A 24,031-nucleotide genomic window follows, 5' to 3' on the forward strand; every position below is an offset into this window, starting at 1 on the left:
AGACAGGAGAGGAGGGGACTGCGCGATGCACTGTCCCTTTAAAGCACCAGGCCCCTCCTCCACAGACCCGAGCAGAACAGCCGAGTGGTGCTGGCAGGAGCCTGAGCCCCACGATAAACTCTGGCATCAGCTTCCCTTCATCCGGCAGTCAGCGAGGACACAGTGAGGGCGCAGGGGCAGCGAGACGGGGACGGAGAAAGGGAAAGAGTAAGAGAGTGACAGAGAGGGGGGGTGAGAGAGAGGGAGATAGAGAGAGAGAGAGAGAGCGAGAGAGAGACGCAAACAGGCAGATAGGCAGAGAGGGAGAGGCTGTCATAGGAATCACACAGCTCCCTTTTTCACAGCAGCAGCTCAGCCGTTCTGTCTGCTGCCTCCCGGTGCAGGCTGACGGGGGGATGACGGGTGGCGTGTTTTCGGCAGCACAGTTATCTGAGTGATGGTAGCGGCCGTGGCGGCATCGCAATCCGAAGCAGGAGTTCTCCTCACCGCTCTGGCTCTTAGTCATCTTCAGCCTCCTCTCTCCCTTTCTCAGAGTGCTATCAGGGCCATTCATCGTTCCCATCTCATGCCTCCTGCCTCCTCCTCCTCCTCCTCCTCCTCCTCCACAGCTTCATCCTCCACTTCTACTCCTCCTCTGATGAGCCACAGCCTCAGAGTGAAATAACCCTGCTGATAGAAGCTTCTCTCTCTGTCAAGACAGTAAGTAAGGGAGGGAGGGAGAGAACTGCGTGTGTGTGTTTGTGTGTGTGTGTGTGTGTGTGAGGGAGTGTGTGTGAGACGGTGAGAGAAAGAGAGAGGAAGGCAGCAAGAAGAGAAGATGTTAGTGTGTGCGACAGAGGGACTGCTAAAGAACCAGCAGGTTGTGTGTAGCTTGAATGATCCTGCTGTGCGTGGACAGTAAGCTCCAGGCATAGCAACAGCAAAGTGATGCACAGGAAAGGTGAGTAGGTGTGTGTTCTGCTGTGTGTGTGTGTGTGTGTGTGTGTGTGTGTGTGTGTGTGTGTGGAGGTGAGGCAAGTGCTGCTGGATCAAGAGATGCATTTTGACAGCAGCTAAAAATCATCAACGCAGTTCATTTGCGTCCATCTGAGCCAGCTTCACTGTGTCGTTTTTTATGTCGCTATGATTTAAGGGCGAAAAAAGGAAGGGAGACATGAGAGAATAAGTGATTGCTTTCCTTCCCGTCTGTCCAGGTGCCATGTGTGATCGGCCAGTGCACCCCGTGGCAGTGGCATCGCCCTGGATTTGGCGAGCAGTATTCCCTCCTGCTTGTTCTCTGGGGCTCCTCTGGGAAGCTTTCATGGGATTTATCTCTTCCTGCTGGATGGCACTGAGCTCTCTGCCTCTCTGAAAAGAGTCCACAGAGAAAACATACACTACAAGGATAAGAAGTAAAATAATTATCCAATCACAGCACAGGGAGGCAGACCGGGTTCCCTTAGCAACAACTGAAGGAGAGAAGAGAATCCTTTTCTGTTTCTGCTCCCTTGGTTTTCGGGCACACCCCTGTGGACTGCTGTGGGTCAGTGTTTTCTGAGAGGGACTTGGAAAGCGCTGTTGCATAAGACAAGCTGCCACCCGAAATTCCAGGGGAAGGTGCTCATTCGCCTCCTTGCCCCTCTTGTAACTGTGTCTCATCGGCACCATGATTTTTTTGTTATCCCTCCACAAATTCTCATCACAAGTCACGTTCTGCTGGCTTGGAAATCAATTCACTCTGATCCCACGCCACCTGGAATAAGCCCTGCTTTGGGGTGAGATTGGACGCTCTGTGAGAAGACCCACACCTACCTTCCCTTCCTTTCATGGACGAGTATTGAAGGACAACATGATTAAGTCATCATCTGCAAAGAAAATGGATGTGGAGCAAAGTTTATTTTGATGCGAGTTTCTACTGCTATTTTTCCTGGAGGGGGGAAACGCCACACAGCACAGAGGAATACCCCCTTTTTTTCCCCCAAACAGGATCTGTCATTTTCTCTCTGAAAAGACAGAAGCCCTCAGTGAAGGACTATATTTAGAAGGCAAATCTCGTCCCTGCTGGCCACTGATAATGTAGAACACGATCATTTTGAATATTGAGCCACTGCCGGGAGTTCTATTTTTCTATCTATGCTGGATAGCTTTCTCTATGAAAGGGTTAATATGAACCCCTTTTTCTGCTGTCACTTTTGTATGTTAGCCTGCCATCATGTCACTGTGTTTCACAAGTAAAAAAGGTTGCACCGGACAAGTGGAAGAGGGGATAAGTCTCTTCCCTGTATAGACCAGTGTTTTAAATAGCAGCTCCTCGGGAACAATTTCAAACGTACACACTGACACATGAGATGAGTTGGCTCAACACGATTATGTAAGAGTTTCGTACCAGCTTCAGCCCATGTGTTTTGACTCTTCTTTTTCCATGGATTTACAGCGTTGGACTTTTCCCATGCTCATTTTCTCCTCTTTTTTGGAAGCATCTACCAGAGGGCATGGATGTCAGAGTGTGACCCTGTGCCAAGTGTGCGGGCGAGGCAAGGTGTTTTGGCTGCCCAGGTGTTTTTAAGATGTTGAGGTCTCCCTGCGTGGCCGGGGCCCCTGTTCGGATCAGTAGCACTGAGGCTCCTTGTAGCCAAAGACATGGACCCCGACTCGGCTCCCCCACGCCCTCAGCCTGTTGGCCACTGGCCCCACGTCGCCCTGTAAAGGATGTCCCTCAGCAGAGCTCCGGCCCGGGACACCTCTGAGACCCCCAGCCCGAGAGAACGCATCCGCAGCCACATGAAGATGGTGATCGACCAGCTGGACGGCATTCTCAAAGAGCTCAAGGATGTGGCCAAGGAACTCCGGGAGGTGAGGTTCAAAAATCAGCTCATTAGGCTTGTTTTTTTGTTTTTTTTTTGTGGGTGGGGGGTGGGGTGGGGGGGTGTTCATAGAGGAGGGCAGAGGCAGGGAGAGAATGTTGGTGCCAGGTGGGTGTGCTTCTCAACTAGGCTGCATTTAATTAAGTGTAAAATTATTTTTCGCAGCATGGAGATTTTGATTAAGATTTAGAAGTGATGAGATCTCACTTTTTTTTTCTTTTTTTTGTGTTTGTTTTCTAGCAGGAGGATATTGTTGATTACAACCGCAGTGAGGCTGTCTTCCTTGTCCAATCAAACAACTGCTTATCGGCAATTACAAATGTCCTTCATATGTTCAGTGGTGTCTTGTGGGAGGTACAGTAGATGTGAAGAGCCGTTGAAAAAGCAGCCGAGCCAGGCTGAAAGGAAGCACAGAGGCAGGCTTAGATAAGATACAAGACTTAGCGCCGCAATAGTTATATAACCATTTTGTTAAGGATCAGCTGGATTCCTACTGTATTTTTGCAACTGCCATGGTAACACTGGGAGATTTGTGTTTGTGTGCATAGTGCACAGTTTGAACAAGCATCAGCAGAGACAGATGCTGTGCGTGCTCTTATATGCATCTACGAGTGTATGGACTAAACAAATGTGCACGTGTGTGTGTGTGTGTGTGTGATGGACTAAAAATCAGAGTACACCTGTTCATGTTTGTGCGAGTACAAAATGGCCCTCATCATGTTTTTGGGATCTTCCCCCTGCAGTGTCCTTAAAGCTCTTCCCACAAAGCTCCTCCAAAGAAAGAGATAAAGGCAGATAGAGAGAGACAAATGAAGCCTGAGCAAACAGTTGTGTCTGACCCATCCCACATCCTGCGAGCACATCACATGATTACCCTCCCACCTGCTTCTGATCAGGGATGCAGAGGGAGTGTGTGTGTGTGTGTTTCTAAATGTGTTGAAGAAGCGAAATGGTGGATGTTAGCGCATGTAATGACCTGAAGGAGGAGGGTGGTTTTGAGGAGCCGGGGTGAAGCTGCCATAACTCACTCGATCACCACACAGGAACCCCCCTCTTCTCCCAGCTCTGTCCCACTCATCGCGCTCTACTTTATGTACTTGCACAGTTGGAGGTGCAAGGGCACAGCTCACAGTGCACCTTCTCTCTGGTGAGCAGGAGAAAGCTGGCCCTGTGCGCGGGAGTGATTGATGATTATGGGACAACTGCAAGTGGAATAATGCTGGCTGGAGCTATTTATAAACAAAAACACGGCCTGTGCCTCTGCCAGCTCCAACGCATATTACCATCCTTATCCCAGACCCCATTAGAGAGGGCTCTGCACAGTGGCTCAAATGTCATTTTTTATTGGGAGAGCACAATCCCACATATTGAAATGGCTAAGGAATCGTATTAGCCGCAGTGGCAGTCATAATGCTGGTATCAATATCCCGCAATTAGCTGACCTGTGAGGGTGCAGATGGAATCAAAGGGAGATGAAGAAACAGAATCAGTGTAGCGCCGTCAGACGCATGGAAGCCTAATGTTCCATAAAATCTCTCATTCTTGGCCACATGAAAGGAACAACATAATAGATAACAACTGTCACATAAATAAATGATGAATTGCCTGTGAATGTAGTGAAATAAATAACTCAGTGAAGGAGCTGTAATGACTGATTATCACCCACAAGGTCTTTGGGGAACTGGGAGATACTGCAGTGCTCCGAGGAGTAAGAGCTGACACTCTGAAGCACGTAGCTGTCCAGAGATGAGGAAGTTACTGGTCTGTTACGATACTTACTTCACGGCACTGTTTTCATAGCTCAAGATCGCAGATGACGTACAGTGTCATTGTGCCAAAGCTGAATTTAAAAAGTGATTTAAAACATCTCATTGTATCTCATCATTACTCACACTGCAATAACATTTGCCTACATGTATTTTTCTGATTGTCCATTGCCTAAAGTACTGCATATGTTCGAGCATATTGCAGTCTTCAGTTAGACCCTTTTATCCATACCTCTACATGCATTAAAATGTGAATTTGTGGGAGGTTTGAGCCATCTGGTCTTCATAGCTGTATGCATCATCCATTAAAAACATGTTTGTTCTGCAGATTTTTTAAGGCTGCAGGGAACAATGCTTTTATTATATTTTAAATGAGGATTTAATACATTTACCAGTTTTTAATTGAATATTTTATACCCGAAGGAAAATTTTAAGAAGGCCTCGGGGCAATCTGAAATCCACACAAGTAGGTGACACAGAAATGTATTTAATTGTTGCAAATTGAATAGCTTGGCTTAGTTTGTGAGAAGTCCAAGGTAGGAAAAAAACGAGAACTAGAATGACTTGTTTCTTCAGTACATTGTGGTATTAGATAACTGACATCAACAAGCAACAATAACCACAGTGATTAAATATTGAACACGGTCATCATGATGGTATATAACTGTTCTTTTAGACAGAACTTCACCATCACTGATTCTACCTCAAAGATGCCTGCTTTCCCCATAAAAAGCACAGAAGTCTTTAAAAGGGGTAAGCCATTGGTCTTACTTTCTTGTTTGCCAGAATTCGCATACCTGAATTTGTTCCAGTACAAACTAGCGTTGGCACCAGAATAATTGTAGTAAACATTAACAGTAAGGGAGAGCAAGAAAGTGCAGTTTGCCCCTGTGTTTAAATACTGCAGCAGTGTCGGTGTCGGAACCATTTTAAATATTCAGAAACAATATGCATCCTTACATTATTACTTTTGACAACACGATTACTACTACTAAAAAAATAAAAACAGCCAGTGCAGTCTAATAAAACTTGGTGGTGAACCTACCATTAACATTAATCACAGCCATGTAGATGGAAGTGTGTTGCAAGTGCATGGCATTCAGAAATGTTAAGGCCTTAAATAATCTCTTACTCCACATGCTTCTTTCAACTGAAATTTTAGCGGACACTCAGCAAACAGACACTTTGAGGGAACCTGAGAAATTAGCAATAACGAATGTTAAATTAAAAAGCAATACCAACAAAATTTTTATTTAAGTGTGTGAGGCCTGTGCTTTCAGCTGAATCTTCACAGAGTATAGCAGATTTATCCACCCTAGCCCTGGTCCCTGAGTACATTAGTGCTAGTTTTGTGTTTTACCATGTAAATGTCATTCAGTCCGTACAATTAACAAAGCAGCCAATAACATAATGAAGTAGTTTCCGATAGGTTCACAAAAAGACCAGTTTAAAAAACGCTATTACAATAGATTAAGTCCATTTGATGAAGGGGTTTTAAGAATCTGCAGATGTTTAGCAATCCGTGCAATGTTGTTACCTACCCCCAAGCCAGCAGACAAAAACACTAAATTATACTCTGTGTCTTAAACTATGCGTTGGTTGTATTGTACTAAACATATATATACAGAATTGGTGTCCATGAAGCCGTTTTATCACAGAGATCGTTTGGTTTAAGCATGCTTAAACATCACATTTACAGTCTCCAGCAATAAATCTCCTTTACATGTCAAAGACAAAACGTAACACGGAGCACACACAGTTTCTCAAGATTGTTCCCTTCAAAAGCCTATTACAGTCAAATGCAGCCTGTCTTACTTGTGAATCCCATTACAGGCTCCATGACAGGTAAAATGAGAAGGATCTAAGGGAAGGACATTGGGAGGTAATATACTCATAAACTACTCCATTTGTAATAATAACAGTGGCACAAGTGGCAACTCTAGAGGAAATAATTCATTTGGGTATCGCTTCAACCTTGGACTTAGAAGTCTGAGGATAAACAAGAGGGGGGGGGGGGGGGGGCAAAAAAGCAACCACTTAAATCCCTCATGTTGAGTTGTTCCTTCCCCTAAAATTGAATTTCTCTGGGAAAAAAAAGGGCAACTAAGGAAACGCAAATGTAGGAGTGCAACCATGTTGGTTATTAGTGAGATACAGACTGGTAAATTGAAAGAATTTAATGAAGCACTAAAAAAAAAAAAAAAAAAAAAAAGAAAGGAGAAAAAACACAGAGGGGAGAAGATGCAGCAGCATGGACTGGGGGAGATGGGGGTTGGCAGTGAGCTACACATCTTTATATGGAACCAAACAGGGATGATGGACTGTTATTATGTGGATGTAGTTATTATGCAGAATCACACCACGCTGCACGTCTGTGCACGACTCAAGACAAATGAACACAGGAAGGCAATCAGGACTCGTACAATTAAAGCTCCAAATGAGGAGTGAATATAAGCCGGACAAAGAGCGATTATCAGTAGCAGAGTACAGCACGTTCAGGACACTGACCTCTATCAGTCAGCCTTGCCATACTTCTCTGCTCATCGTGATGCTGGAGACCGGCTTACTGTTTCGACTGAGGCCTGAAGACAGAGGAGGGAGTCAGCGGGAAAACACTAGTGTCAGGTAAAAACTGCGTCCTCCAAATGTCAGCTTTTTAGGAAAGAAGTCCTGAGTAACAGCTCTATTAATGAGACTGGCCACCATGCAGTTTTAGAACTATATAATGGATTTTTGAAAGTGTTTCATGAATGCGTTTGATCTACTGAAAAAAAATCAACTGCAAGGAGCAGCGGCAGCAAAAGGCTTTCAGGTTTTGCTTGTTTCTAGAACAAACTTTATGCTCGACAAGCTGAGCCCACCACTAAATCTGCAGGAGCACATCTCATTTAAATTTACATTAAAGAAATGGGGTGGCCTATTCAATTTCTATTCATCACTCAATACCACCCGCATGATCCCATTGGCCTGGCTGTCAAATCAAGGCATTTCTGCGAAAATGGATCCTGTCAAAGAAAACAGCTATGTGAATGGTTTGATCAGCAAGGCGACCGTGTTGGTGCTCTTTCATGTCTGAGGCACGCTTAAATGCTGCATTGTTAAAGCCCGGTGTGGTTTCCAAACAGCTGGCCCCAGATCAGCCAGCCAGCCAGCAAGCCAGCCAGCAAGCCAACCAGCCAGCGGGGCTCCTTAGCGAGATTGAAACCAGTTATGACACATCCACGTCGAGGGGGAACCACGGTCCCCTCTCTGCTGAAGCTGCCGCTCTCAGCACTGAACCAAATCTGTTCCAAACCCAGAGGCAGCCCAAGGGAGACCAAAACCAAAATCAAAGGGCCTTTTTTTCTGCAGGGGCCATATCCTCTCCCCACTATGTGTTTCCCCTTGCTGATGCTGCTGCAGAGCAGGGAAGGGAGCAGAAAATGGCCTTAGCAAGAATACTTCAACATTTAACCATGAGGGGGGCTCCAGTAATCACAAGCACTTTTATACAAGGGGTGGAACAACACAAAGGTGAGTGGTAAATGCACAGGAAAATAGGAAATAGTTGATCCTACTGGGAGTATTTAGGAATGTTTAGGGGCATGGTAAATATTTTCAGATATTTTATCGTTCCTGTGAGGAAAATGGGTCACTGCAATAGAACGTAATATGATAAAATAGTATATTTTAAAGGTCCCATATTGTGCTAATTTCAGGTTCATGTTTGTATTTGCGGTTTCTATTAGAACATGTTTACATGTTTGAATTTTCAAAAATCACATTACATTTCTCATATTGTCTGACTGAAAATACCTGTTTTCACCCTTTACCTGAAACACTATTTTTTAGCGCCCATCTCTTTAAGTCCCCTTCCCAAAAACAAAAAACCCCAGCCTGCTCCAATTGTTCAGTGTTTCTAGGTCTCCCACATGTGCGTCTTTTGCAACTTCGCAGCCAGGAATGACTGGAACGGCTGTGTAGTGACAGCTTCTACCTTGTTGTGGCATCACGAATTTATGGAAGTCCTGACGTTTGTTTAAAGGAACAGTTGCTGAATATGGACTTTATATCTTTCTTTGTGGATTGAGCGTTTTGATACTTTCACAGTATCTATGTAGCACCTATATTTGCTTCATGATAACAAAAGAGATGGAAATCTGACTTTTACAATATGCAGGGTCTCTACAGCTCAAGGCAAATCCGATTAAAGACTTTTTAAGACTTTTTATTGCCACTCAGAGTAAAATGTATAATATCCATAAGTGAGGGGAGAATAACCATAACCAACATCAATTCAGTTTTAGAGACAATATTGCACAAATGTTTACTTTAACATATAAAACATTATTTTTCTGATCAAGTTAAAAAGTTAGATGATCTACTTCAAATGCTGAAAAAATGTCAAGCTTTCTACAGTGGGACACATGGAAAATAATGAACATATTATGGTATTAAAGTATCTGTTTGGCTTTGTTTGGGAACCAATTATTTTGAGATTTCAAGATGTCAGAAAAAAAAGATTCATAAACACTTCTCCCAATGTCTTGGCATTCTTAAGACTTTTGAAAGACTGATTTCAGACATTTTTGATAGCAATTAAGGAATCATTTTTAGATTAATGAATTTAAGGGCTTTAAAGAGTTTTTAAGGATCCATGGAAAACCCTGAATATGGAACCTTTTAAATGATTATAAAAAAGAATTATGTAAGTTGCTAAATATAGTAAAATTACCCTAATTTAATACTGGGATTAAATCTTAACCCCAAATTAAGTAGCTCTATCTTTATAGCCACAGAGTAAGAAAAGAGTTACATTTCTACAGTGCATGCCAAAGTAATTAAACTCTAAATAAAAATCCAGTATAATTCAACGATTAATGATGGCTTGATGTGGCTGAATATCACATCATCTTGGCAGGAGGTTGTGCTTCTTTCAGTTTGTCCAAATGAATGCCCACAATCACAAATTGCAATCAGTTTCAAAGCTGTGTCCTGGTGGATCACTTCCCATAAAGCAACCATTCTGACTTGGCCACCAGTGCTGTGGGTTTACTGCCCAGTTGCCCACAGCCCAGTGATCTCACTGAGGATGGCCCAGTCTGTTCTCCACTAGAGAGTCCATTTACTTCAGATTGAGGCAGGGTTTTGGCGCAGCCTCTGACCTGTGAAATGTCGACCGGCTGGCCTTATGGGCCAAAAACACTTGGGTGGGCAACGCTGAAAGCTTAACCACTCACACAGCAAAGTACTCTTCAACCTGACATACCTGGGCCAAAGGGTTTCTTCTCATTAAAAGCCATTTGGAAGAAATGACAAGTACCCGCCTGCTGTGTCTGTCAATTTGTTCCTCCTTGTCTGACCTCTTTTGTGTGTGGAAATTAAATTCCTAAATTAAACTTGGTGACGTGCCTCCAGCAGAGTTCTCTTTGCTCAGGAAAACAACAAGAACACGGTACCTCAAGCCTTATCTATTCTTTGCTGAGCATAAAACACCCCGCCATCTCCACACCTGTGTTGCTGCCTTGAGCTGAGCTCCACATAAATTTGTCCGTTCTTAGAATGAATCAGTGGCTCAATTATTCTCAGGACCGATGAAATACTGCTTCAGGATTTGAAGCGGAAATGGTAGATCATCTCATCTCATCTCTCACATCAGTTTATTCTGACCTGGCCACAGTCATGCACGTGTTTAATAGTAAAAAAAAATATACATCTTTGTGATCCAATTGACTAACAGACAACAGCCCATCACTGCTTTAATGAAAGGAGAGGATATTAAACATCTTGTGCATTTTACTGATGCATTCACCAGGACTACCTTGCAATGCTAGCAATATTAGACTTTAATTCCTAGATCCCAATATTAAAAAGTAAGCAGCACTGAGGACTGAAAGGAGAGCGGAATCAAAGACAGGAGGGAGTAGCAGTAAACAACGGGTTAAGACTTTAGTGGCATCTAACCTTGAGAGCTGTGGAGAGAATAAAACGGCACCACGCAAAGCATTCCCCTGAGCCTCTTTTACCTAGCTCTGCTGTGGAGCCCCTGCTTCTTTAGGATGCAGGCCCAGCATATTGACTAGCCCATCATGCCAGTAAGACCCACTGGATTAGCTGGCCCTTTGAGCTCTGCCTCCCCGCGCGAACCCTGCACTCAGCACAGACTGTAATGAGGGCTTTAGATGAGACCTCTGCTGAGGTAAACATTCCAAAAAATTGCGCTCGTCTTGCTCATTGATTTTTATCAACTAACAAGCCTACTATGAGCTAGTTACAGATAAAGCAGTGCAATTTTTTTTACCATGCATGTTTGTACTTTGAGATTCAGCCACAAACTCTTTTGCTTGTCCCTAGGCAAGGATCAAGCTGAATAGGAAAAAAAGGAGAGTTAAAGGCAGGGAAAAGAAAAAGAGAGAATGTGTGCAAGAGAAAGGTAGAGAGAGAAAGAGAGAGAGAGAGAGATGAAGGGTGGATGGAGATAATGGTTTCTCCTGCTGCACAGAATTGCGACAGACTGGGTGGAACAGCTTAGATCAATTGTTGCAATTGTGCTCGTTCGTGGGCGTGTTTAGGATTGTTTTGGCCTATCTCTGTGCTGTGAATAAAACCAGTAGGCTGTAGTTAATGGTGTGAAAAATGGCATCCATCGAAGTGCACAAGCAGCCTCCAAGAATAGCTACATCATTTCATTGTGTCAAAGCATACTGTACGCAGAGGGACAGCTTGCTCTCCATTAGGCCCTCAGACTGACTGTCTCATTTACCAGGTGTGGATACTAATTCTTTTTACCAAGAGTACAGATGTATGTTAGGAGAAAAAAAGAGAGAGAGATACAAATACATAATGATATATAATGTGAACAGATTCTATATTTTTCTCCATTTCCATAGCCTGTGAAAGTGCTCAGGGCAGTGTAGGCCAACCCACTCACCAGTGTAGCAGCTTAATCCAGCTACAATCTTAGGAACTGTGTTATACTGAGGGATCATCAGAAGGCTTTTTTTGTCCTTCCTTTTATTTTTAGCCGTAGTCTGTGATGCATCATAAATCAACCCAGTTTCGAATGAGATTGTTCAGTTTTAACCAGCAGAAATAGCTGAACTGAGATGGCACGCAGGCAAGCATTTGTATCGTCTGGCCTTAAAAAACTTTTGAGTTTCTGCACATCGTATGTCTATCCCCCTTACATATAAGGTCGAACAGGTGCTCATAAATAACTCATGAGTTCAAACATCTACTGTCACAAACAGATTTAATTTTTTGGAGCTGGATCATTCATTAGGAACGCTGTCAAAATATATCTACCATCCCATTATTATTTGCATCACACTCTCGGAGTGCTAAGTGTACTCTGGGCACAGATGGAGCAGCAGAGTGTCAAACGCAGTGAAAATGAAACTAAACTGTTCATTTTGCAGGGTCTAAATGTTTGCATTCACTCACAGCAGCTGCTTCTCTCATTCATCTATCTGATCAGCTCTGAAGGGATCGACAGATCAATTATCCACCCAACGAGTCGCAAACTGTTGCTGAGGAAAAAAAAAACTAATGGAAAGCTCCCCCTGCCCTGTGCTGCATTCATGGACCTGCGAAAATCTATGAGAAAAAACAAAAAAATAAGTTTGCTGTCATCATCAGCTACCGCCACACATACGCTAATTATGTGGGTAACACTGAACATTTCTGACATTTAAACCATGGAAAAATTGTAATGCATCTGGTAGTCTGTTCTGCACTTTGAGGATGTTTAGCTTTTTGGCATCCGCGTTAATGTTAGCAGCTGAAAGGGTAGTAAATCTAGTTAATGTCATATTATGTAGTTAAAAGGTTGTTACCATTTTTCCACAAAATTCTTATTTGGGAAATGCTGGAGCAATGTCTTATTTGTCACTTTATTGTGGCAGTCCAATTGCAATGAAAAGGGGCCTAAAATTTGTCAGTAATTTGTCATAATTAAAATAAATAAGCCACTGCACAGGGAAGCTAAATTGGGAGTGCACTTAGTAACATTTAGCCTGATTTGTAGAATCAACATGTAGTTGGAGACATTAAAAGCCGTCATTCATTATGAGGGTGGAAAAACCTTTTCTATTTGAGAACATGTCATGGCATTATGAAGAATGAAGCATAGCCTCCTGCTTACTTCTTACAAAGTAAATGTGTTATTTTATTATCTTAAAACACAAATGTCGAGGAAGTCTATATGAAACTTGTCAGTGCTCTACATTAACGTAGACTCTGGTAATTTATTACGAAGCACATTTCCTCTGGCATAATTTCTTTGTGTCCTGAAAAAACCTGAGAGACACGCTAAGGACAAAATAAGGACACGCCGCCATGGAAAACTCATTTTTTAAGGGTCTATAAATTTTGGCACAGCATCTGCTAGGATGTCCTGTCTTCACTTAGACTTGTTTTATTGATTGTGTTGGAGTCCAGACAGCAAATACACAAATTAAAAATCTTCTCTGCCTTACAAAGTTCTTTTCAACGAGTTCAGCTACATTGCTGCTAAAGTAACGTTACTATCAGACATGTCAACAAAGTTTCTTTGTATATTTTGATAAATATAGCTGTATTGAAAGTTACAATATACTGTAGATACTTGCATTTCTGCATATCTCAATTTGCTTTTTTATGGCTACATTTGGCCCCTGCAAAATATTGCGGTGAGGCAATTGTACAATGCTAAGCAGGTAAAATTCTGTGTAGAAATCACTGGAGATTTAGAATACTGCACATTAGTCAACAAAACTATCATCAATGCATATTATATAATTAAATTGAATATTATATTATTCTATTCATTCTGTTTTAACCTGTTATTTCTGCACAGTTGCAGATGAAGATCAGGCTACACTGATATCATTTGTATTATGGTATTTGTAAATCCCAGTGGTTGCTGGGTTTGTTTCTGTCTCATGTAACAAATATATTCGATAACGCCAAAGTTTTTCTTAAGTCAAAAAGAAAAAATGTGTTGTAAAACGATAATAATAATTATAATAATTTTCTAAATTCCCAACATCTTTTTTTTTTTATCAGTGGAAATATTCTGCCTTAATACATACAGTATCTGAAAGCATTTAGTCTTTCAAAAACAACATTCTCCCTGCAGTCAAAAAAAAATTGCTCTTTCCAAACACAAATGGAGGCACACATCCGTGTTTACGACGTGGTCTAGCAGCAATCTAAAAGCACCATGAATTACATTTATTCATTAAAGAATGTTGATTTAATAAAAAAGAAAAAGACTCATTTAATCTGGTTAATCGTTATATTCAAATTGAAGACTATGTTTGAAGATTATTCAAAAATTTGGGGTATTGTCATAAAATATGACAATACACATTCAGAGATTCAGTGGAAAGCCCAAAGAGAAGCTTTGAATGTAGAAACAATGACATTGTTACAGCCGTAGCTTATTTTACTGATACAAATCCGAGCAGCTGGGGGTTTCTTTACACAGTCGCACAGTACCAATTTGCAACAGGTGCTGAGAAAATAAACTGGCTTAAAGTCCGTTTGGCAACAAAATTAAATTGTGTCTTCAGAAATACTGATTAAAGAACAATTCCTTCTGTTTCAACAACACCTCATTTACTGTTCTTCCTCATCAGTGGCTGCAAAGACCAAAGGTTCGAAAAGTTAGTTAGTATTTCTGAAAATTGACTGTTCTCAAGAGATATTTTCGGCCCCAAAGTAAGGTCATACTCACTCTCAGCCTGTGTAGTGCCCCCATGAAGATCATAAATAAAATGGTTAGTTTAAGGTTTTTGTTTGTCTAATGTTGACAAAAATTGATTTGGCTTGTTGGGGGCAATGCCAATGGTAAGCTCTGCCTTAGAATGTGACTTTAGAGGGAACAAAGTTTGATGTATTAAAGTATTTGCATGTATGCTTGATAAGGATAGTGTGTAAATGTGCAACTGTGGCATGTAATGCAGTGATTGGTGGAAATAGAGGAGATGCATTAAATTCTCTGACTGCGAGATCACAGATTACTGTTCAGAATAATAGACTAATACAGACATAATGCACTTTGCAACTGGACTTGAGAAAAATACAAAACATTAGATTCTCTGACATGGATTTATTTCTAATCCACCTAATTAATGCCAACTAGACAGAGATCCATTTAACATTTAAATGTCATTAATTACTTCACTTTGTGAGGAGCCTGTCTGTCTGAATATCAAAGCAGGGTGTCTGAGTTTGGCCCACGGTGTCATAGTTAATCTGCGTCGTGGACCTGAGCGGGACCTGTCTTATTGAATTAATCAGATATTTTGTTTTTACTTATTATGCAAGGGAACATTTGAGTTTCACAATGGATGAGTCTGCTACAGTCTACAAGTCTTTCAACCTTAAGCGATGTTCGGTTTTTGGTATGGCCATGGGTGCTGCAGAGAGGGTGCCAGGGACTGAGATATTAAATTATCACAAAACAGTAAATCTTTCATCATATTCATGATGATTCATCATAGACAGCTGTACTGAACCCGTGAATCACAAAATTTAAACATTCACATGGAAAACGAGCCAAATAATACAGAGAGGCACACAGAGCTGCATCAAGGCGTAACACCTGTTCACTCAATACAACTCTTTGCTGGGAGTTGGTTGCATAAATTGGTAATAGGAGACCGGTGATAGTAGATTCCTACATTTCTGTGCTTTTGTGCATTTTTGTTGTCATTTTAGCTAGTTGCTGGCTTGTAAATTGGACTGATGGTGTTAGATTTCATTGCCATCTATCCAGCATGAAGCAAGATTCGTGTCACTAAGTGTTGGTGGAGCAGGTGTTGAGACTGCAGGTGAATAAGTTGGCCACAATAATGAGTTATACATCCAGTAAGAATAAAGCAGTGGTTGTGTTACCGCTCTTTGTTCAGCTAATAAGTGACCTTTGTCATAGTGTTTGTACATGTTTCACCAAAGCCACTGTGATTCCCTGTAAAGGGCACCACCTTGACAATCTCTGAGTCTCAGATGTAAAACCACAAAATGAAACCCTGTTGAGCGTCTTCAAAGACAGCCCTCCATGTTTCTGGAGTCTCCCTCTTTCTTTCTCTCATCGTCTCACGCTGGCAGCTCACACTCTGCCAGTCGCACGGCATGGATGGCTGCCACCACTGTCATTGTCAATAGTATGACAACAGAGCATCTAATGCAGGGCAGGGCAAGATGAAAGAGGCACAGCAGAGAGGACAGGCTAATTATTCAGACACAGGGCTAAGAGCAGAAGGGGAGACAGAACATGTCAACAAACTGCTTGGGTGATTAATATTTTTTGTCATCTGCGCAGTCACCTGTGCGGTTGGCAGTTTATGGCCAAGATGATGAAGCCCGAGATTTCTGACTTTTATGCAAAGTAGATGATACAGCAAGGTCTACGAGGGTGAAAATTATAATTAGACTTTTTGGTCCGCTGTTATTCTCAAGGATATTAACTGGGGATGGGACTGCAGGTTGACGGGGGCTGCGGCCAGCCGTGTGCTGCAGGTTCTGATTAAAGAGAAAAAAATTCCTAATTATGATTATGCAAAAAGCAGATTGGAAAAAAATGAATTTACTGATGAATTCACTGATGAACATGCATTAGCACATTCCCAAGGTTAATAACCTCCTGGACTGTCTTCTTTGTTTCCAACATTGTGACATGCCAGCCATTTCCCTATTTCTTTTTGTAGGGAAAATTGATACCTATACCAATATCTGATGTTGTCATAAGAACAGTCCTCGTGATCCTGATTCATTTCGATGTCAGATATTACGTGGTGTATTCAGGCTATTGTCTGTGGTGTCACATGGACACACTGACTCGTGGCTACTTGCTTATTGCTTTGCTCCAGTAAACACAATCGTCAATGATCACAGGTGGCAGGCCCGTGGGAAGCTGTTTCTGCTGTCAGATGGCTGCGTGATTATAAAAAGAGTGATCTGATCAAGGGTCTCAGAATGCTAACAGCAAAGACACTACCATTAGCCTCTTTAGCTATTTTTACAGCGAACTATTTTAGGACCATGCAGCTGATTTACAAAAGAAACATAAATATGTCAAAGATAACACTAGTATTATCTTGATAAGATATGTAACATAATAGTGGCCTTCATCTTTAGTTGGCTTTTTTTCAAAAGCAGTGGGACACACAGATCTGTAGAGATCTGAACAGATCCTCTGCATAAGATAAATAAATTAAGAGAAGCAGGATTCTTTTAAAATAATATATTGTAATGTAATGCATTGTGCATTGCTACGATAAGTGGATCTACAGAAAATCGGAAACTATTCTAATTATCTTTTTATTTTTCATGCAAGAATTCTAAATATTTAATGATTTCAACTTCAAATGTGTAAACATCTTGCTGATTTTCCACGTCTTACACTTTAGTAAAAATGCATATTTTTGAGTTTTTGAATGCTTTTCCAATGAAAAACAAAACAAAACAAAGTTTAACCGGAAATCAATCTGCAGATAGTAAATGGTAAATGGATGGACCTGTATGTGTAGCAGGTCCATAGCTCTTTTCTAGTCATTTTTGGCGCTTTCACACTACGAGTCACAATAACCCATTCACCGTACAAGGTAACACCTGGACTTTAACCATTCAGACGCACTAACACAATGATAAAACAGCCATCAGGACCAATTCAAGGTTCAGTAGCTTGCCAAAGGACACTTCGACATGTTGACTGTAGAAGATGGAGATCGGAATGTCAACCGTCCAGTTATAGGATGACCCACTCTACCTCTGAGCTCCATGAATAATGAATGAATCTTTGTAAATTATTGGAAGTCAAAACCCAAAATGCAGCTTCACATTTTACGGTGTAATTTGTCTCAAGACTGTTTGCTAAGTGGAATTACTTATGGTCTCTGATTCATAGATATTTTGTAATACGAAGATATCTGTAAACATACCTGGTGTATAGATATTACCTATAACCAGAAGCCTGAAGCCAACGTATTTGATATGCGGCCACAGCCATCTTGCGCGAGTGATGTAATATGGAGCCAGACACTACGCAGAAGCAATCTCCACTAAACCAAGTTCCCGGCCATACATTCATCTAACCAATCACCAGCAGCTCCATTGATTGGAAGCCCACCGATTAGAAAGCACAGCTCAGTGGATAGAGCGACGCCCCATATACAGAGGCTGTATTCTCGCCACAGCGGTCGTGGGTCCGATTGTGGCCACTGCCCTTTGCTGCATGTCGCATCCTCTCTCAGTCCCCCTTTCACGCTCACATTGTCCTGTCAAACAAAGGCAATAAAAGCCAGAAAAAAATAATCTAAAAAAAATAAAACATGGCTCTCAATCAAATCCCCCTTTTGTAGCATGATTTTGTATTTTTTCAGTTGTAGCAACTAATTAAAAACTAACTTATCCGAAAAAAACACATGAACACTTAAGCAACATCAGCATGATCAGAACTACCTAAAAATGACAGAAACCTTCTTTTGGAAAAGTTTATTTGAATTGTACTTTGATCTTTTAGATTTGCCTATGTCCCATCCGCTAACAGAGCGGGGGCAGGATTTATAGCCTATACTGCAGCCAGCCACCAGAGGGCAGTCAAGAGGCTTTTGGCTTCTCTTTTGTGGAGCTGTCATGTCGTCCATCTTTATTATACAGTCTATGGAATCAACAGAACAAAGGGTGATCCTAACAGCAATAATTCATCCTCTCTAATTATAACATTATCACATGCTGACTGCATGATTTATTAGATTCATTTAAAGATAAGGATCAACATAAAATATCTTTTTAATGACAGAGCCCATTGATTTTAGTGGTGGTCATCTAGACCCTGGCCATTGAAGCTTGCAACTCTGAGTGCCTACACTCTACAATTGATTAAAAATAAAATGCCTTCATTGACCGACTCAAAGTATTGCTTCCATCACTCACACAAAAACACACAATGCAATATATTCAACACAGCCTACATAGCTACATTGTTGATCATTAACCATTGCCATTTCTTTAATGAATCCATTATGCATGGCATGCTCACGTTCGTCCACACTGGCTCACGTGTACAGCCGCAAGTAATGCTCATGCATACAGAACATTCACTTCAACACAAAAAAATCCATATTTGCATACTGTGTGTGGTCAGGAAAGTATGAAATAGCTGAAGAGTCTGACAAGTAAAGCCGCTCCACTGTCCTCAATTCAACTATGAGTCACGGTTTTGAGGCTCCAAGTGAGTGAGCACAGATTATTCCCTGGAAATGAGATGGTTGATCGAGATACTAAGAATGATTTTGCGAACTGGGTAAGATATGGACTGATTTGTTTTTCAAGTGATAAGTTAGAATACTTGAACACTGAATAAATTCTGTTGTTCCTTGGGAAAAAAAGGTTTCAATGGTTTAGTCCAGTCTGTCAAAAAAACAAAAAGTGTAGCACTTTGTGTATGACTAAGGACTTAAGGTTGATCATGATTGCAATGACCCCCACAGAGCTAAATGTCCTGGCGCTACCACATAATTCATAGTGCCCAGGCTGTAGCTTGAGGTTTATTACCATTTGTGTGTGCATGTGTGACTTGCCAAAAGGCAAACTGCATAACTAACTGACCTAAAGTTTGAAGCCTGTCCTTGCTTGGCTTTAGTTCGGTTGACATGGAATAGAAGGAGGGAGGGAGCGAGGAAGCAGAGGTGGAACTGCGACAATGACCTCCTCGACGGCTATCAAGGTCATAGCTGGAATTATAACTCGTAGAATCAGCTGTTCATGTTGGCAAAGAGGGCAGCGTGATGGAGTGGTTTGCCCACAGTCAGGACTTTCAGAGTCAGGTGAGGGTGAAGACATGCAGGTCATCCATTGTTGGGTTTGTGGGGAGGCTTTTGTCAGCACAAAACAAATAGGACAAGGGTATGGCACAACAGCAGGGCATCCGATGTCCGTCGCAGTCTGTACAGGTGTCTTTGTATGTGTGTATGTGTGTGTGTGAGGAAAATATTAAGAGACCGAGAATCAGGAGACGATGTGGAGAAGGAGGAAGCAACAGGGGTGAGAGAGAGGGGGACAGAGGAGGAGCCAGGGAGCCACAGAGAAGAGAAGAGAGACAGACAGAGAAGGTTTATCTGTTGGCCTGCAGACAACAATTCTTTTTCAGAGCCATGTGCACAGGGCCGGAGGGGATGGGGGGAGTGCATTCCTCTTTGGGGTTGGTAAGCCAGAGGGTCAACAGTTCATCTCATAATTCGATGGCCGCAAGTCAGTCGCACATGCACCATAAAAAAAAATAAAAAAAAAATGTAACACCTGTCATTCCTGCATCTGGGAGCTCACGAGAGGAGCTGTTAGCCAAAGCATATTTGCAAGAGTTCACGAAGGAGGATGAAAGATTTCTCTTCATCCATCTGTGTGCTTGTATTTTTTTTTATAACACTCTTAATTTTAACTGATGCTGAAATTTCACAAGTCCTTTGCCCTTAAGAAGCATCAGATCCATCTGTCTTGCGTCACCATTGCTTTGCAGAGTCATTTGTAACAACCAAATATAGCTTTGGTCTACATTTAGTCAATGACATCTGCTATGACCTAAATGGAGGCGATATTAAATGGGCTGCGAGTAGCTAAATTTGTGGTGGCACACACTCTTTAAGGGAAGTGTGTTTTCAGTACATCTTTATGTCTAAATTATGAAAAAGGGAAGAAATCAAGGGCATTGCCAACTTCAAAAAAAAAAAAAAAAGGAAAGGAAAAGAAAAGTCTTTAGAGTCACAACACACCAACCAGAGAGCCCCTGCTCTCTTTAGTTTATGTATTTTTGGGTTATACAGAAAGGCCATCACTCTGAAAAATAATCTAAAGGAATATCAGTTAGGAACAGAAAAAGATTTGTGATGGCGGACTTAAGGTGCAGCATGCAATGAAGACACAATTTTCCAGAAAGTAAAGGAAATAAATTAGTATTCAAATTGGATTTTGATTTAAAACCACAAGAGCATTTTTAAAAAGAGCACTTTTGGGGGCATTTATTGCAATGTAAATGTTTTTTCATAGAAAAATTAGCATACAAAATGAAAAAAAAAAATTTTTCTTCCCACTGTGACTTTAAGGCATTTTACAAGGAACTGCAAGAAGTGCTGAATTAAGTACACCCACTGAGATACTGCTTAGAATCAGCAAAAAATAGAACAAAAATATACATATATCTCACATCACTGTTTTTGCATATGTATACATATAGCATCAATAATGTATGTAAAAGGCAAAGAAAGATGGCTCAACACCATTTTGGCCCTACACATCTACCAGCAACAGTACAAGTTTACAGTGACATCTAGTTATTATTTGTACTGGAATGCTGTTATTAATTCATACTGTTTTTAAAAAGTAACTCAAATGAATTACCCATGTTTCCTATAAAACAAGACCTTTTAATTCTTTTGTTGAAGGGATAACGTCAGACAACTGAACTTAAACTGCTCATTAATGTCCCAATATTTTCAGTTCTATCACTGAGCACTGTTTAGGAAAAGAAAATTTGAATTTTCAAGTCAAACTTTTCAGTTATTAATATGAAAACAGCTCATATTTATGTGGTCAAAAGTATAAATTGTCCCTTTAAACATCAAAACACAACATGAACACAGCAGTCTGGCTAAGCGACATGTAAACTCTTTATGGAGACTTATGCGCTATGAGACACAATAAAATTCCCAAATCAATTAAGGAAACTCTTGGCAAGCCTGCAAGCGATAGCCATATTTCCCCACATTTTCTATGTAAATGAAAACCTCATTTCCCTACTTATCATACCACTTTGCTAAGATCAATGTACCCTCTCTTTCTGCTTAGGAGCATGTCCCACAGTGCTTTGTACCCATGGCTAAGTTGCCATTATGATGCCCCACTTTGATTCCTCCAAAAAAGGGATCTCATCCTCGCAGAGCTTTATTTCTTAGTTAACACTGTTCCTACTGATTGTTTGAAAACTTCAGACAAAGCCTTGAATAGAAACTTAATAACTAAAGATAAACCGTTTTTGACATTTAGTGCTGCTTTTTTGAAGTGCAGAAAAATAGCGTGCTCATCAGGGGAGTCGTGTGTCTCCAGAAAATGGAAAAAAAAGAGTGAGAGACATGCAAGGGATCCTCGTTTCAAAACTTTTTCTCAGTACTCTACTTCAGCACAAGCGGGAGGAAGCGTGACCTTTGCACATAACATGGCTGTGAATGTAAATCTCACATGAAGCTCTGCAGCCCCACTAATTGATGCCTGCAGCATAAAGACAAAAAAGTCTACTGCTTTGACACGTCCATGTGAAAGCTTAGTGGCACTCCTGGATGAGTGCCCCTCTGGGAACTTGCACTCTGTCAAACGCCCTCTCCTCTGCTTGACCAGATGCAGCCCATCCGGACACCTGGAGGAGGGTGACACCATTACCTCTCCCTCAGTCGAATTGCATGGACATAACATTGGCAGTTGAGAAACTGTTCTGAAGCCAAATACTGCAGGTGAGGTAGTGGGGGCTCGATGTTCTGAAATTCATTGTGACAGCCCATGCCTGATTGACAGATTGATAAAGGTTGACTGTGGCCTCTACTTGCCGCAGGTAGACGGGCTGTTTGCCACGCCTCCGCAGGGCTCCAGGGAGGTTGGCTCCAGGGTTAGGAAGCGGAAAACAGCTCAGGAAACATTTAGTGTTGGATTTGAATCTGGCTATAACTGTTGGTGGTCAGGCAATTAGATATACACAGTGCAAAACCCAGCCCCATGCTGTTCTCAGCCCACTCCTGCCTGCCTGCCTCAGCACTATACATATGTATGAGTGTTACCTCAGGAAGAGAAAAGGACTAGCAACCCATAACTTTTTTTTTTGAATACAGGTTGTCTTAAAGGAATACTACACCACCAAATGACCATTTGTATTTTAACTACTCACCCCGTGTCACACTGAATGTGCATAGAAAACCTTTTCTCGCATGCCTGAAGTGAACGAAGAATCCAAAAACTGAGAAAATTCCTGATGAATCGAAGAATAGCAAAACTATTTCAAAACATTTCGTTTCCAAACTCTCAAACAACTTGTGCAGTTTAATCCATGTCTCACTTATCCAGTCATATGCTCAGAACTGTCTAAACAGATCTATGCTCATCCATGCTCTCTTCAAAAGCCAAAATCCACAAAGCAGTCTTGCTGAACATGGAGCTTCTGATCTATCACTGCCTAACTACTTTTTTTGTGTAATTGTGTGACTCGGGTTTTTAAAACAGTTAGTAATAACACAAACTAACTACCACTCCAGGCAGTCGCCGCCATATTCAGTGAAGTAGAATTATTGTTTTTGTCAGTGGAGTTTGGCTTTGAATAGAGTATAGATACATTTAACTTTTAGCTGAGTTCCCTGTTGGAAAGGGCTGTCTGTTTGGGAAGAACTGAGCGTATGACTGAATAAATAAGACTTAGATTATACTGTGTGAGTTGAGTGATTTTTTTTGTCAATGGATGTTTTGATATAGCTTTGCTGTTGTTTAACACGGACCACTATGACTTCAATTCTCTTTCATTTTCTCAGTTTTTTCAGATTCTTCATTCAACCTTGAAGCATGTCAGAATAACAGAGCCTTCTTCACAAATTGATATACAAATGTGAGTAATTGATATACAAATGGTCATAAGGGGGAGGAAGTACCCTTTAATGGGCTGTAGAGCTGGTTCTTTTCCCATCTGACATGCTCTGACTCTTTGTTAAACTAGTCTACATCATATTAGTAGCTTCTGTTGAAGTCTTTTTGGCTTAATAGCCAGATCTCAGACTTCTCTTTCCATTTGTTTGAGAATACAAACTTAAAACTCCAATGCCGCATGACATGCCAGGCTGTTTGCTGCCATGGTTGCAGTCTAACTAATGAGTTTAAAACTGCTTTTATGCACAGAAAAAAGCAGTAACACAAATCAATAAATGCTGCTTTCACTTCACAAATATGTTTTTTTTTGTATCAGTGAGGCTCACAGAGTCAGAGGATACATTATTGATTTCTGATCCTTGGACACCAGTGAATATCCTTGAGGAATAACAAACTTTGTTGCTTAAACTTCTAGCGTATCAAAACACGATTGTATTTGGGGTTTTGCACACTGAGATCTGGTGCAAACGGACAAATAAATGAACAAATAAACAAGCTAATGTTAATGCACTGCAATGTCAACAGTTTTGCATTGTTATGAGGTGTGCAGAGGTAAATCTGCATACCGCCACATTATCTTAGAATGACTGGCTTCAAATGCTCAGGCTACAAAAACCTCTGATCCATGAAGATTCATAAATTGGATTTAATTTTCTATTCATGTACATCTCTCAATATGCATGTCCTTTATCTTGGACTGACAAATAAAAAGCAGCAGATAATTTCAGCCTGATCATCACTGAAAAAAAAAAGGCAAAGGGAAGAAAGAGACAGCAAACAATT

The 24,031-nt window shown here is 41.3% G+C and overlaps 1 protein-coding gene across 2 annotated transcripts in view; it reads left to right on the top strand.

Annotated features, from left to right (window-relative positions):
* Positions 1-308: 308 nt before the first annotated feature.
* insyn1 (inhibitory synaptic factor 1) overlaps positions 309-24,031 on the top strand; it is a 54,573-nt gene continuing 30,850 nt past the window's right edge. The window contains exons 1-2 of one of the 2 annotated variants that reach the window (XM_042488617.1): positions 309-699; positions 1,194-2,832. In XM_042488617.1, the coding sequence (XP_042344551.1) occupies positions 2,689-2,832 (144 nt within the window). In that variant the 5' untranslated portion in view covers positions 309-699; positions 1,194-2,688. Of the gene's footprint in view, positions 700-773; positions 941-1,193; positions 2,833-24,031 lie in introns of those variants that run through there. The other variant, XM_042488624.1, reaches the window with a different exon arrangement.

The sequence above is a fragment of the Plectropomus leopardus genome, chromosome 1 (assembly GCF_008729295.1).
Source record: "Plectropomus leopardus isolate mb chromosome 1, YSFRI_Pleo_2.0, whole genome shotgun sequence".
Classification (NCBI taxonomy): domain Eukaryota; kingdom Metazoa; phylum Chordata; class Actinopteri; order Perciformes; family Serranidae; genus Plectropomus; species Plectropomus leopardus.